The sequence below is a fragment of the Cylas formicarius genome, unplaced genomic scaffold (assembly GCF_029955315.1).
Source record: "Cylas formicarius isolate icCylForm1 unplaced genomic scaffold, icCylForm1.1 PGA_scaffold_9__14_contigs__length_23061073, whole genome shotgun sequence".
NCBI classification, from domain to species: Eukaryota; Metazoa; Arthropoda; class Insecta; order Coleoptera; family Brentidae; genus Cylas; species Cylas formicarius.
In genome coordinates, this window is record NW_026844365.1 from 12,574,142 (window position 1) to 12,592,349 (window position 18,208).

At 35.7% G+C, this 18,208-nt stretch overlaps 1 protein-coding gene across 2 annotated transcripts in view; it reads left to right on the forward strand.

Annotated features, from left to right (window-relative positions):
* LOC132707746 (autophagy-related protein 13 homolog) overlaps positions 1–18,191 on the forward strand; it is a 37,215-nt gene extending 19,024 nt beyond the window's left edge. The window contains exons 3-4 of one of the 2 annotated variants that reach the window (XM_060679683.1): positions 5,666–5,978; positions 15,854–18,191. In XM_060679683.1, the coding sequence (XP_060535666.1) occupies positions 5,666–5,978; positions 15,854–16,066 (526 nt within the window). In that variant the 3' untranslated portion in view covers positions 16,067–18,191. Of the gene's footprint in view, positions 1–5,665; positions 5,988–15,853 lie in introns of both variants that reach the window. The other variant, XM_060679682.1, reaches the window with a different exon arrangement.
* The last annotated feature ends 17 nt before the right edge of the window (positions 18,192–18,208 follow it).

Below are 18,208 nucleotides of genomic sequence, written 5' to 3' on the forward strand. Positions count from 1 at the left end.
ACAAATCACATGTAGGGTGCTAATTTACAATTCAATATGTGTACTTATTAGTGAAATCGACCGTGTTGAATTTTCATTATTTGTTTTTTGTTTTGGATTTGTTTAGCTGTATTGTTTGCGCAGCTATTTAGTAGTTTCTAAAATTGATTTGCCGTAGTGACCATCTCGCCGCGTCCGTCGTCGTCGTAGAAAGTATGACAAGAGTTTAACAAACTTTAATCGTAATGCTTGGAATGTTGTTGACGTATAGCCCGATGAATAATTATGGGCTCATAGTCCAAGGTATTTACGCGGTCGCGGTGATACGCGGTGTAATCCGCCAGAGGCGATGAAAAAAACCGTAGTCTTCTAATTAACGTTTGGTCGATATACGGAGTGTTTAAATTTCGTTGCGTGCCCACAATAATACATCGATGTCTGGCTTAACCGGAAAAATTTCCTTTAACGTTAAATGCCATAAACGGAGGCTCTGATACACGGACACGGACACTAAATTATTCAACAATGTGACTAAAATGATCTCGAAGCTCCGATAGCTACGCTCCGTTTATTAGAATGTGTATTAAATTCCGTAATTCGTATTTGTATTTGTTCTTTAATTCGTAACTATAAACGTAAAGTGAATGTTGACATTTGAAATAACCAAAAATAAAGAAGATATCAAAAGCATATCAAAAAAGGAATGTTTTAATATAGACTAAAGATGTTTCGATGGTTCTACGGCGTATAATAATAAAGCTTTCGTGACTCAAGGCTACTTTTTTAGGAAATGAAAGGTGGTACAAAGAGAAATGTCATAGCTGTCTTTGATTTTTGCATTTTGAAAATGTTGCATTTTTGGATATCCATTTTCGAGTTCAGTTATGAGTTAACTTATCGGAACGGTGAAAACTGGTATGGATAGTGTCTTTTAAGTAGTCAGTTTTTTGCGTTTTTTAATAACTTTATTGGGCTTGTTCTTAGCTTTTCAAAACTATATTACACGTATATATGACATCGATTTATGTTCCTTATAAGTCCTTAGTTCTTTAAACGGACACTTCCGACAAGCGGACAAAACTGCGAGTGTCCGTAATTGAAAATGATGTTTATGAAACTGTTTTCTTTAATTTTGGTGTGAAACTCTTTCTGTGAAAAGCATGCTATTTTATTCTCTGCTTCGCAGAAAGCAGACGATTTTGTTTTTGAAAAACTTAAAATTTCAATCATTGTGTTTGAGATGACATTAATCACCAATCACCAATCTAAATCTTTTGTTTGCGCGTGGCCGATGAATCTTGTTGTGATTACAAAACGTAAGCTGTGATAAATAATAATCTATTCTAAAAGCAATTAGTGTCATAATTATACGACATACATGTTTCGGTCGTAACATTGATTATTTTTTTCAATAATTTTTTGTTGGAGGCAGCCAATTTGCGAGTTTCCCGTGCAAATAAATTAATAAAAGCTGCGCATTTTTCTTTTATTTAAAGCAACATCTGATGAGTTTACAATGTTCACTACTACTTAATGCTAGGTAAATACATTTTTGGTAGTTACGTGAGATTATCAAACCTCTGTTATTATATCACATGGTTTGAAGTTGTCGAAAGCACTTGAAACACAATGTTTCAAGGGGTTTTTGATCAGTAAATATTCTACTATCATCGCATTTTATGTATATTTGCGTTTGATTTGGGGAACTATTTCTTCTGTCAACTTCTGATTGCGATTTTCGGGACATGTTGAGTAATACTTTTGTATAGTTGTCGTTACGTGCGTCAAACCTCAGTAATGAATTACTTAGAAATAATGTTATTTGTTCACGGATTGTGTCGCAGGTTAACTAAGTGTATAAAAAAAATGTTTTTTAAGTTGTACTTACATAATATTCATTATACGAAGAATGTATTTTAATTTGTTTCTTAGAATTTTCATAAGTAATAAACTTTAAATACAGGGTGATCTACCTCGACTATGGGGAAATTATTACTATACAATTTTTGCCAATTTTCGACGCCTATTGAATAAAGGTTTCTTTCAAATCGTTTAGTCAAAAATTTTTGATGTTATGGCGGTCAGTACTTGGCGGTTTAGCGATAACAATTACACCACCTTGGATTTTATTCTAAGATAAGCTAAGGGTTAAAAAAGTTTTTTTTTTAATTCACCCCCTTAAAAGTAGTCCAAAAATGACTATTAAAAATAATTTATGACAAGCATATTTTCTACTGTAGTGATAAACTTTATAAAGAAACAGATCTATTTGATTTACGACAGTTGAGTTGGACAAAGATATTTTGAAAACTTTTCCTATCAAAGAAATTGAAACATAAAATAAACATATACATATATACGGGATGGGTAATTTATGGAGAACATTTTTTTTCTTAGATCATCAATCGAGGACTATAAAGTAAAGCAAGAAATGAAGAGAGATGCAGTTATCGTCGCTAGATGCGCGAAACAAACCGATTTAGAAAATTAGAAGCATCTGGCGATGTAGAAACTGTGCCAAAACGCAAAAGGCATGGGTCAGTCGGCCCATGTCTTTTGCGGCCATTCGGCCATTACTAGAAATACACACTTTGTCCAACAAGTGCAAGAGATCGTTCACGAAATCCCTCCAAAGTCCATGAGGGCCATTGCGAGTTGTCCACAAAGACCTCCGTATAAGTGCCACGTTATTCGTAGAGGACAGTTTATGTCGAGAGACCAACTAACGTCCCCATAATACTATTTCATGGCCGAAGGATGCTACAACAACCACAATGAACACCATGAAGAAAGAGCCTTTGATTGGGGCATAGACATAGATAGACATATCGTACGCATCCTGTGACATATTACACATAGGCTATTTAAAACTAGTTAAACGTCCATTTATTTTTCTGCTTACATTTAAGTCCTTAATGCACTTTTTTTTTAATCAATTCAGGTATAAAAATAAATCATTTATTTTTTTTGCAAATAATTATTATTTATGCTTATTTTAACTAATTTATGCAAAAAAAAAATTAAAACAAGGTACTAAGCACCAACGTCACACTCACTGCACCAATATTTTGTTTTTGTTATAATTTTTTGCCCGTGCTGTCTTTTCTTGAACAACATACTGCACAATTTGTATAAGGTACAGCTTTTTTTTTCATTTGGAGAAATAAAATCAGGAAAATTTTCCTTTAGTCGTAATGATCCCATATGTCTTTGTCGCCCTGCCTTCTTCACGTTTGTACTAAAGTGAAATTTTTCTATCATTTCTTCTGTAAGTTTTGTTCTGTTTTCCAAATTATCCAACGCTCCTCCATTCTTTTTGTACAAAATAAAAGAGTTCAAAATAACAAAATCAAATAAATACATAAATATTTTTTTATAATATCTTTTCCCCCGTTTTTTAGTTCTATTCTATTCTATTCTATCGACGCCATGGTGTTATTGTAGTTCACAACTAATTTAGGTTCTCCTTTATCTTTCCTCGCAGTTAGGACATTTTCGGGATTGTGAATTGTCGACAAGGGACAAATTTCTTTCTTGTTTTAATGCCACTTCGTTACCATGACTTCTTTTCTTCCCTTTTTTAGTTTTTTTAGTCACAAGTTTCCGTGGTAAATCTGAACGAACCGCAGTGTACCACATAAATCAGTCTGTTTGGATACAAGGAAATCTGCTAGTTGTGGGGACGCGTAATAATTGTCGGTCTAACGACAATACGACCTGTGAAGTCATAGGCTTATCTTTATATTTTTGGGATATGATAGTTCCTTCTCCAGTTTAAATAATAAACGAATACAAATACTCTGTTTTGGATTCGCAAAGCATGTTGATTTTATCGTGTGCGAATTATGCAAAATATGTGCGAGTCTAGTGTATCCCAAATGTAGAAAACACTATTCTATTGAGACTAAGGAAGTTATAAACAATGTTTATTTGACTCCCATTGAACGTGGTGCCAGCAAGCAATCATCTTTAGAAGAAACTGCCACAATGACGAAAATTCCAACATCAACTGTATGGAAAATTGTGAATAATTCCATTTCAGCGAGGAAAAAAAGAAGCGACGCTGACATTTTCTCGAGTGTAGATAAAAGTGATGAAGATATAATACGGCGTAAAATTTACCAGTTATACGAGGAACAAACCGTGCCTACATTAGATATCTTAATTAGGAGGCTTGAAAAAGATGCAACCGGTTTTAAATGTGGCAGAACTACCTTATAGAAGTGTATTCAACACTTAGATTTAAAAAAAATGACAAAAGGCAAGTTTTAATGGAATCTTTTAGAATTCGGAAATGGCTACTGGAATATCTAGAAAAAATAGGATTTACAGAGAACAACAAAGGCCAATTATTTACTTGGATGAAACCTGGTTCGACACTTATGATACCCCGGCAAAGCGTTGGGTTGACTCAACTGATAAGTGTAAAATAAACGCGCCATCAAAAAGAGGTAAAAGAATTTTGCATGCTGGCTCTAAAGATGGTTGGATTCCAAATGGATTTTTTCTGTCTGCAAAAAATATTAAAGATTCTTCTCTGGATTACCATGAAGACACCCCCGCTGATTTATTTGAAAGTTGGTTTAAAAACAAACTAGTTCCAAAAATTCCTCCTAATAGCGTAATTGTAATGGACAATGCAAGTTATCACAGTATACAGTTGACTAAAACCCCTTCCTCTTGTGACACAGAAGCAACAATCCAAAACTACATGTATAATAACATTTATTTTCACGAAGATTATACCAAAAAGCAATTAATTGAGGTTCTACAAAGCTTGAACTTACAAAACGAATACGTCTGTGATAATTATGCAAAAAATCTAGGGCATACAGTTTTAAGGCTTCCTTCCACCTTACCACTGTATATTTAATCTCATTGAATATGTTTGGCACGAACTGAAATCTGCCATTCGCCGTAACAATGTTTTTCCCCGTGTTGACGCCAATTTCCTCAGACTTATAGAAACCGAATTTTTTAACATCCCTCCACAAAGTTGCGCAAACATATAGACATACAGAAACATATAGAAAAAGCAGAACAATCGTATATCCATATTGCAAATAATATAGAACAAATAATGATTAGAACAGGCGATGATAGCGATAGTGATACCGATATATTATGTGAGAAATTTTAAGTAATTTAAGTTGGTAATAAAAATAATTTGTAATTTTATTTTAGATTTGAACATAAATACATACATAAATAAATAAATATTGTTTAGTATATTTCCTAACAAAACCCCAAATAATTAAATTCTAAGCAAAGTACGGACCTGTTCGGCCATATTTCATTCTTACAGCTTGCCCGGATCTTTCCTTAAGGCTTTTAGAATGATAATGTCATAAACATCTGGCTCTAGTCTTAGCATAAGCAAACGCAAATTCCGAGAATGGCAATAATCTACCATCCAACGTGACAGGTACGAACTTAAAATATTTGGAAAATTATATTTGTATATTAACTGTGACCTATACGGAGCTGTAATATTTTGAGACATAAAATTACAGTGGCCGTGACGTTCACGGAGCTGCATCAAGCGGTTTAAATTTGTGTTTTAATTTATACCGATTGTGACTTTACATATAATAAATAGTGACCATAATATATAGGATATAAATACTTTTAGTAAACTTTTGCCAATGCCAATGACGCCTAGTGTAACGATGTTTGTATTTTCCAGTGACGACAGGGCGTCGTCGCTCAGCGAGACGATGAAGATCGGCGCGTTCGCCGACAAAAAGAAGAAACACTTCGACGAGCCCCAGCTCGATTTGCCGTTCTGCACATTCTTCGCCGACAAGATATCCCTGAACGAGCACAACCCCGACGACGAGCCGAACAACCTCCAGGCTGATCGGCTCGGCAACGGTACCGACGTCCAGGTCAACGGCGGCGTAGAAAACGGTCGAAGGTCTTCTTCGTCGGAGGAGAGGAACGGCAACGTCGCGTCGGATGGCATTACGATGGTCTCGACAAACGACGACTTCATTATGGTAGACTTGGTAAATTTATTTTGGCCTGGTTTGCGCTTTGGATGCATGCTCGGCGGGCTTTTTTTTCTTTCGGGGGATTAATCGCCACTAATACCGCGTAATGTAAAACGGATCGCAAGCTTCGCGGTTTCGCGAATGATAGATGACGGTCGAGGTTAGATTCGCCCCAGAAGTTTCGATATCTGTGTAGGTATTATCGAAAAAAGGAAAAATTTTACTCCCCAGGAAGATTTTATTATTCCCGAGGTATATGTCCTATGTTGCCAAATTTCCAGGGAGGGGTAAATCACGCGTGAAATTTGGTGTTCCAGATTTATGAAATCCGTGACATCTTTATTATTACCTGTGAAATCCGTAAAATCTTTCTAAAATCATAACATATTTCTAAAGTTTTGTTAGATTTTTCAGCACTTCCAATTAAATAAATAAAAAATGTAATTAAATAATTATTTTCAAATTACTTGTGGATTTCGTATAAAAAAAATTTTGACAGTTGGTAAGCATAATTCTAGTAATATTAAAGAAATTGTAATTCAACAAACTTTTTGGCTCTAATTGTGATTTTTCTCAACTTATTTTAATTATCGAAATTTCTAATTAAATTTTTTAGATTTTAAAAATATAATTTTATGCCTGCTTTGAAAAATTATGGATTTTATACAACTTTGATTTATTAATTTAACTTTTCCTTTGCACCAATTATCTATGATTGTCCTGTGATTTTGACAGTAAGCTGACCAAAAAAAAAAACGTGTATGGTTCATTCATACATTAACCCTCGAAAATACGTTTTTGTATTTAAAAATAAGAGTTTTTATTCATTTTTAAAGTTTTCGTGAGAAAAGTTTTTTTAAAAAATGAGAAATCGAGTAAGGCTTTAATTCATTTTCTTCTTATAGGTGGAAGTGAACTACACAATTTAAATTTCGAATATTTTTACTTCATATTTGTTTCCGATACAATGTTTATTGAAGGAGACGCTTTTGTACACATCTTTGTGTTTAGCTAATCGTTATATTCTATTTGCCCTAGAAAATTTACCAAAAAAAATCAACCCACAGATAGCGGATCGTTTATTTAAATCGGAAAATTCCACTCTCTTCGATTGTTAGCAATAATAAGTGTCGGGCGTCACAAAGACGAAAAACATTACGTAAGCGGCGCGCGGTATCGGCGTTACTTAAATAACATCTTCAATGGCGGCACAAACAAGTTCAAGGTTATCCTTTTTTTTATATATACGGCGGCTCGGCAAAAAACGGCCGAAATGTCCCGTTCGGTCCATAAATAATCTCGTCTCGTTTCTGGGCCGCGTGATTGACGTTTGCGCCGGCGCCATTATTTTTTCGACGTCCTTTTGGCACTCTGCGGTTGCCAAGCGGTTTGGAGTGCACGCGTCCATTGGTCATAAAATAACCTCGATCGCAGTGAAAGAAAAAAACAACAAATTAACCTGACACAAAAAGGGTTTATCGAAAATTGACGCTGATTAAGTTTTTTTGTTTAAGAAAGATGCCATTTAAAACAGTAATACGAAAATATATTAATTATTTGCGAGATAACGCGTTTAATTTTAAACCGGAATTGGGACAACGAAAATACCATTTAGTGTAAAATTAGAATTTTTGTCAACAAAATGAGACTGCAAAAGTTGTAATAAACGACAGTGTTTTAAAAGGATCGTTAAGATAAGTCAAATTCGGATGGAGATTAATAAGACTCGTGGATTTCAAATTGGGATAATATTGCTATAGCATTTTCGCAAATCATCGTAAGCTACTTTCAAATAAACACTTTATCCAACATTCAAAGTCAAACTGTAAAAAATATGAAAATATTCTTCTTGGATTTTGTCCAACATTTCGCACACCCTTTATAGAATGTGCCAGTTGTTTATACCAAATTGCCCTATTTCACGCGGTTTTTCAGTTGCGACTAATAATTTTCAGGGTCTTCGGGTTTCTGCGCCCTCAACCGACACACTCTGTACATTTTAGTTGAAAAAATATCGCGGACCCCGGAACTTTTGTCGAATCCGAAAAAATTTTGTTCAATTTTTTTTTTTAAAGTGAACTTTCCTGTTTAGAAAATAGCATCCCTGTAGATATCAGAAAAACGTCGTGGTAGATTTCGCCTAACGATGTACCGTTTTTACCACATAATCCCGTATTTACTTTTGGTTAGTTGAAAGCTGACGTCTTTGTGGAGAGTTTCGTCGATTATTATTAATCCGTGCAATGGAAAATCAAGTCTTACTTTAAAATATGTATTTTAAATATAAATGAAGGAGTCAATTTAGTCATAAAAATATTTATTAAAAAAAAAGTTATTCTACATCAAAATGATACAGAAGCACATTTAAAATTATGATTTTGCCAGCAAGCGACGAATGTGCCCGCGCCTTTGATATATTTGAATTTGACGGATGTTCATCATCAACCATTATTATCGACCGCATTCTCAACTTCTTCGTCGTTGGATATGTCAAGTGACAAATCCGATTTCGTCAATTTTGTGAAAGTAATAATTTTTTTAAGTATAGTGTTTCCTACGAGACAATATAGTAGTAAAAAAATGTCCCGTCAACATCAGATACATTCGCCAATTAATTGCTAAATGGTGATTCCAAAGTTCGCTACGAACATTCGCCGTGCATAATGTAAAGTGCAATCGGCAAAATGATCGGCGCCAACCGTTTTAATATTTAAAGGCCGCCTTTGGGTTATTTATAATGTAAAAATGCCACGGCAATTACTATAATGGCGGTAATTTCCCGGAATTCCCAGATTAGCCGGCGCCCCTGTTTTCTCGACCTTGGACTAGGTTAGGTTTTGGTGCGGTCACACACGCGTGTGCGGCAACCTTTATTATAGCAGAGTCCAAAGGTTCCAAATTAAGTACCTAACATCGCTAACGTTCGTAATAGGTACTAATTTATTTTTGCGAAAATTCGGACATGCCACGTCTATTACCGTCGTCCAAACCACAAGGTTGTCGAAATTTTACCTGTTTTCGATATTTGCTATTACGAAATCTTTTGTTGGAACCGCAAGGTCGATTAGAAGGTATTTTTTTGTTTTAGCAACAGATAGCGGGATAATATCACGCGGCTCGGAAAAGTCCAACAATAAATTAAATTAAAAATTAAAATTTGACGTCCCCAAAATTTGACAAATGTCAATAAGGTAATTTTTACCCTTCATTGTATTCCTGAATTTTCTGACGTTGCCGCTTGATAATTCATTGTTATGGTAAAATTTATTCTGCGACGGTGGCGTTGGTAACAGTAAATAAACGTGACGGTTTGGACGTATTTCATAATGTTACCTTTGAACCTTGCATTGCGTAAGCGACACTAAAGCATTATTGTTGACTCCGTTATCAGTTTTTGTGGTGTGTGGTTTGTGGAAAATGACAAAACATTTTTTTCGTATTTAAGGTGTAATGTGTGTAATGCAAAACAATGTCATGTTAATTGGGTTAACGATAAAAGCGAACATTATTTTTTAAAGCAATATCCTAAGCTATACAACGCAACCATGAAAATTATGTCGCCACTCAAAAGTTTATCCCCGAAGTAGCTTAATATTTTTTCCGCCAGAGGTCTCATTGAAATATAAAGCCAAGTCAGTATCAAAACAAAAGGGCTACTTTCTCTAAAAATAAACTGGCTATAGAAGGACAATTTGCCATTTAAGTTGAATTTTATTCTATTTAAAAGCAGAATACTGGGCTGGTAAAAGGACTTCCCATTTGAAATAATATGTTATGTAATCTCCTCAGTTCGAGATGATGTGTAAAAGAGGGTTTTTAGGACGTAGATGCTGTGATAAACTTTTACAACATTTTCCCCGAAGCGTAGTGTTGCGTTTTATATTTGATAAAAATAGTTTGGGTTTGTGCAACGCGACTCCGCGTAAAACTTATTTATTTCGTAAAAAATGACGGAGTCACTAACTATTCATACGTTACTACTCACTGAACACATTACTAATAATTTATATAACGTCTCCGTTTATACCCGTCAAGTTTTTATATTTGCACGTTCTGGTTCCGGTTTTAAACTAACTGACTAGCGAGCGCGACGCAACAGTTTTATACGAGGAACATTCGAGGGGGTCTTTCCGAGAAGCGGCATCTGTGAACTCGCTTCGGTCTCCACGTAGACTAGAGGCGGTTCCTCCATAAGTGCACATGTGCACGTGCACCCCCAAATTTAATGCCCGCTCGGAAAAAAAATTATTTATGTAATTATATCCTACAATTCTCTTAATCCTATTTATAAAAAAAAACGATTCATCAAAATTCATAAAATTGAAATTAATACATAAAAAACTAGGAATTTCTTATCGGCCGTCACCGCGACCGCCGCGCCGGTATAAATCATTTTATAAACAAAACTCCAAACCCCCTTTGCCAGCAGCCGATTCCGCCGATCGTAAAATGCTTCGTTCACTGCTCATGGAACTAATAGATCTGATTGGTCAATCATCCGCCGCCCGCACTCTTTGTTTCCCGCGGCGGTCTACCCATCTAAGCTGGCCCGTGTGCACACGTAATGAGTGCACTTGTAGTTCGCGTTTGCAAATATAATAGCCGATGACGCGTGCGTGTTGAAAATTAGTATTCGAAAAATAGTTTTAAAACTCTGTTAAAATGACGGACAATTATAACGTGCAATATTTAAAGACAATTAAATTTTCTTCTCTTCCATTGGAAGAAAAAATTAAAATTAAAAGTGTTGGACGTCCCAAACCGAATGTGTTAATTATTAATACAACTAAATGCAAAAATCGAGAATATAAACGTACTTTTAAAATAGAAATGTATGAAAAAACTGACTGGTTGTGCGGGTGTGATGTGAGTAATAGTCTCTACTGTTTTCCATGCTTATTATTTTCAAGCGATCAGGCATCAGATCCATCAGAATGGACAAAATCCGGAGTAAAAGATTTAGTTCATTTATCCGAAAAAATTAAAAAACATCAGAATTCTAAATCACACTTATCTGCCAAATTAGGATTTAATTTATTGGGAAAACAAGATATTAGACAGCAATTAAATAGTGTCTATCGTTTAAGCATAGAAAAACATAATGTCCAAGTAAAAAATAATAGATATGTTTTATCAAAAATTATAAACTGTGTAAAATTTTGTGGTGCGTTTGAACTTGCCCTCCGCGGACATCGCGAAAAAGAAGATTCTGTAAACCCTGGTATATTTAGGGGACTCATTAATTTTTCTGCTGAACTGGATATAGCACTGAGGGATCATTTGCAGCAAGCCACCATATTTAAAGGAACATCAAAAGACATTCAGAACGATTTATTGGAATGTATGCTCTCTGTTTGTCAGGCACATATCAAAAAAGAAATTGCGGCATCAAAATTTGTATCTATTATGAGTGACGAAACCAGTGATATTTCAAATATTTTTCAAATGGTTATAGTTTTCCGTTATACATTACCGAATGGCAGCCCCGTTGAGAGATTTTGGACATTTGTAAAACCAAATGAACATGATGCTGTTGCCTTAGCTGGCTGCATAGATGAAGCGTTAAATTATGTTTTAAAAAATCCGGATCAATTAATTTCCCAAAGTTATGATGGAGCAAGCGTCATGAGTGGCGCTCAAGGTGGTGTTCAAAAACTTATTAAAAATAAATTTAAATACGCTCATTACATCCACTGCTATGCACACCAGTTAAATTTAATAATGTCTCAGGCAACAAGCATAAATACAAATGCACGCATTTTTTTTGCCGAACTTAGTGACATTACTAATTTTTTTTCAAATTCACCACAAAGAGTTGCGATACTGGATGAAGTGGTTGGAAATAGAGTTCCAAGTGCATCTGCTACCAGGTGGAACTTCAAAATTAGAACTGTGAATACCGTATATGAAAACCGGAAGGCACTTATAGAATGTATGGAAAAAATACAATCCACATCCAGACAATCCGATACAATCACGAAGGCAGGCGCACTTTTAAGATTATTGTATGATCCTAAGTTTATTTTTTGGTTATCCGTTTTTCATCGAATAATGCCTCACGTCAATATTTTATATTCCCAACTGCAAAAAAGATCAACTGATTCGGTAACCGTAAAAAGATGTATTAATGAATTTGAAAAAAATATACAGAAAGAACGGGAGACAATTCACACCATAAAGGAAATTGAATTAGCAAACATGGATGAAAGTCAAACTAGAAAAAGAAGAAAGACAGAAGAGAGGCATTCTTATGTTTCTACGATTGTGCAAGCCAAGGAAGTATGTGATACTATACTTGCAGAAATCAAAAGAAGATATTCATTCTATTCATTCACTGGCCATTTGGAAGTAGCGCACTTATTTTCAGTTGAAAATTTCGAGATATTTTCAACTAATTTTCCCACCAAACACTTAAATTCAGCAATTATGAATTTTTCTTTTCTGAACAAAGATAAATTGAAGACGGAACTGGAAATAATCTACAAAAGATCAGATTTTAGAGAAGTTTCAGGAGCAGTCCACCTACTTAAATTTTTAGTTGAAAATAATTTGCAAACAGATTTCTCAGAGACTTTTTCAGTACTACAAGCAATTGTTACGATGCCAATGACAACTGCAGAAGCGGAACGTTGTTTCTCCACATTAAAAAGAATTAAAACTTTTCTTAGAAGTACAATGGGTGAAAATAGGTTGACTGCCCTCGCAATGTTATCCATTGAGAAACAAATGATTCAAGAAATTCCAAATTTTAATGAATTAGTGATTGAAGAATTTATCTCGAAGAAGGACAGACGTATTGATTTTCAATTTAAAACGTGTTTGTGAAATACAAAATCTTTGATAAAAACTATTACTTATGTACATAAAAACATTTTTTTTTGCGAGGCCAAAGTTAGTACTCATCGGTGACAGCAGGGTAAGTTATTTATTATTATTTTTTTAATTGAGATATAGTTTTCTATTATTGATTGGCCTTTGAATAACGCAAAAAAATTTTTCGGCGTCGTCGCGTGGCCGCCAATTTTTTGATTTTACGTTGTGCACCCCCTAAATATGGAACCACGCGCCGCCGCTGACGTAGACCCCAGTTTTTGGAACAGGGATTCATTCAAAGATTGTCAAATTAAATTTGCCGTAGTTGAGTAAGACAATGCAATAACACCAAACAGAATCATATTTGTGTGGTGTTACAATACGTCTGGTCGAACTTGCCAAGCCTATAAGGTTGATCTCTTAAGATAGCTCAACAATTCACCTTTTATAGTTTGGTACTTGAGAAAACACTCCGTATATATGTGGCAAGTACTACATAAATTCTATCGATATATTGGCGCCAAATTGGTTATCTGAAACTAATCGCGTGTTATCGTGTTTGGTCACAATAACGCATTGTTTTGTGTCGATATATTTTTTTCCTTTGAAGCAGCGCATCTATCGAAACATTTGAGGTACGTGTCGGGTATAGTTAGGCAAATATTGACTACGTGTATTTTTAGCTGAGGCGCGTTTTTTGGATTGATCAATATTTGTCGCCCTGCCGATGCATTTTCTCTCCGTTGAGTCTGAGGCAAGGTCGCCTGCTTATTTTGTGGAGTGGGGAGGGGGCGCATTATGTAATAACTGCAAGGTCGCGTAAACAAACAAAATCCTAATCAATCCGCTGCTTTGAGTGTGACAATATGCCTTACTAACGCAAATGAATGTATCGACCGAGGCTGCCATTTGCTGTAAAATTATTTTGTTTTCCTTAACCTTTTACCTAATCTTCCACACTAACCTTTAATTGCGTAAGTGGGTCTCACATCGGACAACGGGTCTAAAAAGCTCTTTGGTCGATTAATTGGTAAATTTCGAGGCACAGTTGTTTAAATTGAAAATTTTTTTCAATTTTCTCTACCGTAATCAACTTATCGTTCCTTTTAAAGTGACGTAAAGTGAAACATGTTTTACGACGTTTTGACACTTAAATAGCCATCATAAAATCATAAAATTTAAAACCTAATTTCAGATAAGAGACAAAGACATATTATGTATAACTACTGGCATAAAAAAATGTGAAAAAAGCAGGTCTGTACTAATAACACCCGTTTGAGTTATATGATATTTGAAATTTGGACATGGTAACTTGAGATCCAAAATTCGAAGGGGTCATAATATAGAGGCGAAAAAGTTATAAACTAGAATTTGGCAAAATTACACACAATAACATAATATTTTAGCCGTTTTAGTAGTACACCTTTATCTACCTTGTGCCGGAAGAAACAAAATCAAATCGTTTGTTCGATATGACATTGAAACGCCTAATGTAGTTATATTGTGGACATATCGACCTTGCGTAAAAATAAAATCCCAATTAACGATATTTTGCATGATGTGTTCTAAATAAATATGTCGCTTCGCCTTGAGCGACAACGGAAATTCGTTGAAATGTTGTTTTCGTTTAAAACTAGTTCAGATGAACTATAATCGGTCGATGTCCCAAATCTCGAACATTTTGTGATTTTCCTATCAAAAATGTTTAAACCCATCCCAAATAAAGGCTTTTCTGTAAAATGCGTGGTAAAAGTTTTTCATTCTTCATGTATTTTTATTTTACTTTATTTTTAACAAATCTTATTGTTCATTAGAAGCAAAATAAAATCGTTTGTTGTGCAAGTCAATGACATCGCCAAACGTCTATTTTAGTTGTTGTGCAAATGTCGGCCTTGCATAAAACCAAAATCACGATTAACTACTATATTTTGTACGATATGTTCTAAATAAATATGTGAGGTTGCCTTGGACGACAACGGATAAGATTTGTTTAAACGTTGTTTGCCAAAATAAATGTTGTTTTCGTTGAAATCGGTGTCCAATTTTTCAAGAACAATTTACGAGTTTTGCGTTCGGAAAATATTAAAATGTCATTTAGCGCTTTTCCAGTAAAATATTAATTTGAAAAACCGGTGAATATTTTTCGACCGTTTTTATTGGTAACTAACTAATGACAGATGTGTAGCTGTGCGTGAAATCTCGGACGATACAAAAATTTCGTCACTGGCAACATGGCGAACGTGAAACAATATTCAACAAATAATTGAAAATGCATTTGTTATGATTGCCTCGAGTATCTAAAACTGGTAATTCGAATTAAACTGATCTGATCACGTTCGACCTTTCGCCACTACTTCGACGAACTAATTGCTGCACTTAACTTTATATGGTGAGGTTGTGCGGATGATGATGAAGTTGAATACGTACTTTCCCCCAGAAATGTCACGACGACAGTTTCGATATTCTTACGTGATGTGATCGGCACAAATAAGAGGACCATTGAATTAGTTCAACCTTTGAAATTTGTTGGGCAGACATTCTGACGACAGCACTTCGTCATTGGCGACTTAACCTCACCCTTTTAAGAGCCAACAGTTGTTAGTCATTGTTTTCTGGCAAATTGTCTTGCAGCAAAGAGAACATGTTTGTTTTTGTAGACCTGTGGTAACGGTTTTTGTAATAGGTGGATAATGAAAAATCGAATTATCAGGATCTTCTAATGAACCTTAGAAGAAACCCTAGGAACAGTAATGTAACCAAACATATTACGCTTTACTAGATGCCGAAGTGAAAACTATCATCAAAATGGCGTTTAATTGTGACGTATAGAGATAGTCGAAAACAACTATTTTGTACGTAGCAAACAACTAACTGATATTCACTGTCTAGCTCGATATTATCTTTTAATAAGAAAATGGCTACCGCCAATTTAAGTAATAATAAGATAGTTCCTTATTAATGCTTCATGTTAAACGGTTGTGCTTTAATAAGTCAGTAACCATATGTGTTCGTCCATTTCGTGAAAATTAATTGTAGGCATGGGCTAACCAATGTTCTTTTTTTTACAGAAAACGCCATTCGCAAAACCGTCGGGCGAGAAATTTGAACTCGACAAGTTCTTCAGAGAGTGTCAGCAGGCGCCCCTATTGGAGACGTTCAAGGATTTGCCCCCGCTCGAGGGCCAAGACCTCCAGAAGCAGCTGGATACGTTCGAGTCTGACCTGAACGAGTTCGACAGTATCGTTCAGACGTTGTGTCAGACGTCTCCCAACAATAACTGAGAGAGAAAGAGATAGAGAGAATGCTCCCCATGTTATTTATTGTACGTTTTCTGAAAATGTACGGCAGATTATTTGAGATTGCGCCCCCGTTTGTTTTCTTTGATTGCCTGTGATCGTTTTAGATCGCCCGACGACCCTGGGCCACGATCGTGCCTGCTGAGAGTGGTCGTTTTGTGGGAGAGAGAGTGAGAGAGAGATTGTTTGCTTGGTTCTTTTTGTCGCGTTGCGTGGATTCCGGAGGTTTGGTTTCGAAACAGGCATTTCTTTCGAGTGCGACGACGCCCTGTTACCAAAGACTGATCGATAGAAATTTTTGAGAAAAAAAAGTAGATTTTTAACGTTTTTGTACAGGTTATTTAAAAAAAATTTTTAGAGAGACACTAGTCGGAGGTTTAGAGAATTAGGTCGAATTTTGTTATAGCGTCCGAAATCATCAGCAAATTTGCGCGAGAAACACCGACCACGTTTCGAGGGTTAGGTGGAGGTACTGGTTATTGTTACGCCTAAGGCAGAGTACGTAAATTTAGCTAATTGTAAGTGGGCGTTCCAAGGATGAGTGCATTTCGCGATTACCATCATTCAATATTGTGGCAACTTTTTTTTTCTCGGCGCGACGAATAACTCTTGTTTATTTATGATCCGATAGCATAGCATGTCTGCAGAGCCTTTCTTTGCATGACTGCAACTTGTCATGTAACGTCACCTGAGATATGCCTAATACATAATGTTGCATCTATTTCTTAGTCTTGTGAGTGCTTGGGTATTTTGTATTGGTTTGCCTGACTACTGCAATAACGTTTTGCGGAAGTTGTGCTTGCTTTAATTCTCCTTCTTACACAGGACTGCGACGTTGTTACATCATTGTGTATATTTTCTCAATAAATTAGACGTTTTCATTCATAAGATGGTTTGTGCCGCAGCACCACGTGCTGGGTTTAACTATTTTTTGCTAACTATAAATTGCAGTTGTTTCAAATCTTCCCAATACTACATAATTTAACGCTTTTTGTACCATTTCAATTCGTTTGTGACCCTTTGTTTGGACTGAAAGTCTACTAATTATTGCTTCACTGTTATTTTCCTCTTTCTAAATCGAGCCATTATAACCTTTTTTGGCAGTGTCTTGCCCATGCGACAGTTTTTGCGCACCCAATTGTCAAAAGTTCTTTTAGGATAAAAGTTATTCGACTTATAGATCATCTTCACAAACGCAATTTTCGGAATTTCAGTTGACGCACAGGATTCCAACAACAATTCTAGATATCATCATTGCTAAGTATCTTCATTATCTTAATTTTATTATTACAATTTAAAGCCTCCCGTGAGGGTTCCTTTGAAAAAGCTGTCACTCGCTGCGTTCCACGGCAACCTCGATTAGCTAATCGAGAGACGCGGTCGTCCTTGGATCGCGCACGCGCCCTGCTTATTCGATATTTAAGAAACGAAAACGTTAATTATAATTATTCTCGGACGATTTTAGTGTTGTTTGTTGCCGCGAGCGGGCGCGGCGGGAACTGTCGGCGCGCGTAATCTCTTTCCGCGTCGGTCGTCGAATACTTTTAAAGGCCGCGGAACGGCGGGGTGTGCGCGTGCGTTAACCTTAGTCCGCCGCGACCTTGACTGCGATACTTTCGAGCCAACATCTTTGCGTTTCCGCCGCACGGTTTCGCTTACGTATATGAGTAATACGGTTCCCGTTTTGTGTTTGTTTTGAAAAAACATTTTTGTTTTCGCGCGCGTTCTAGTATGTTTTGCTCAATATCGTATAAGCTTAGTTTAGGGCTTCGTTTTTTTTTTTGTAAAGCCGGGATTAGCCAACGTAAATTTTATCGGGTATACAAAGTATACCCATTATATAATTCATTAATAATATGACCTATTGCTTTGATTATACAATTTACAATAACTCAAGAAAATAAACGCAACAAAAGTTTTGGTTAAGCTGAACTCAAAATTCTTAAATGTCAATTGTTAACTATTTAGTTGGCTAATCCATGCCGGGAGAAGTTTGTTGGATGAATGGCGAGCGCATTTTAGTCGTGTGTCAAATTTGTCGGGAGAGAAACTGTCGGCTGGTTCTTTTTTGTTTTATTAAAAACGTTGAAAATATATATTTATCTTTTAAGGGGTGGTTTCATTTAA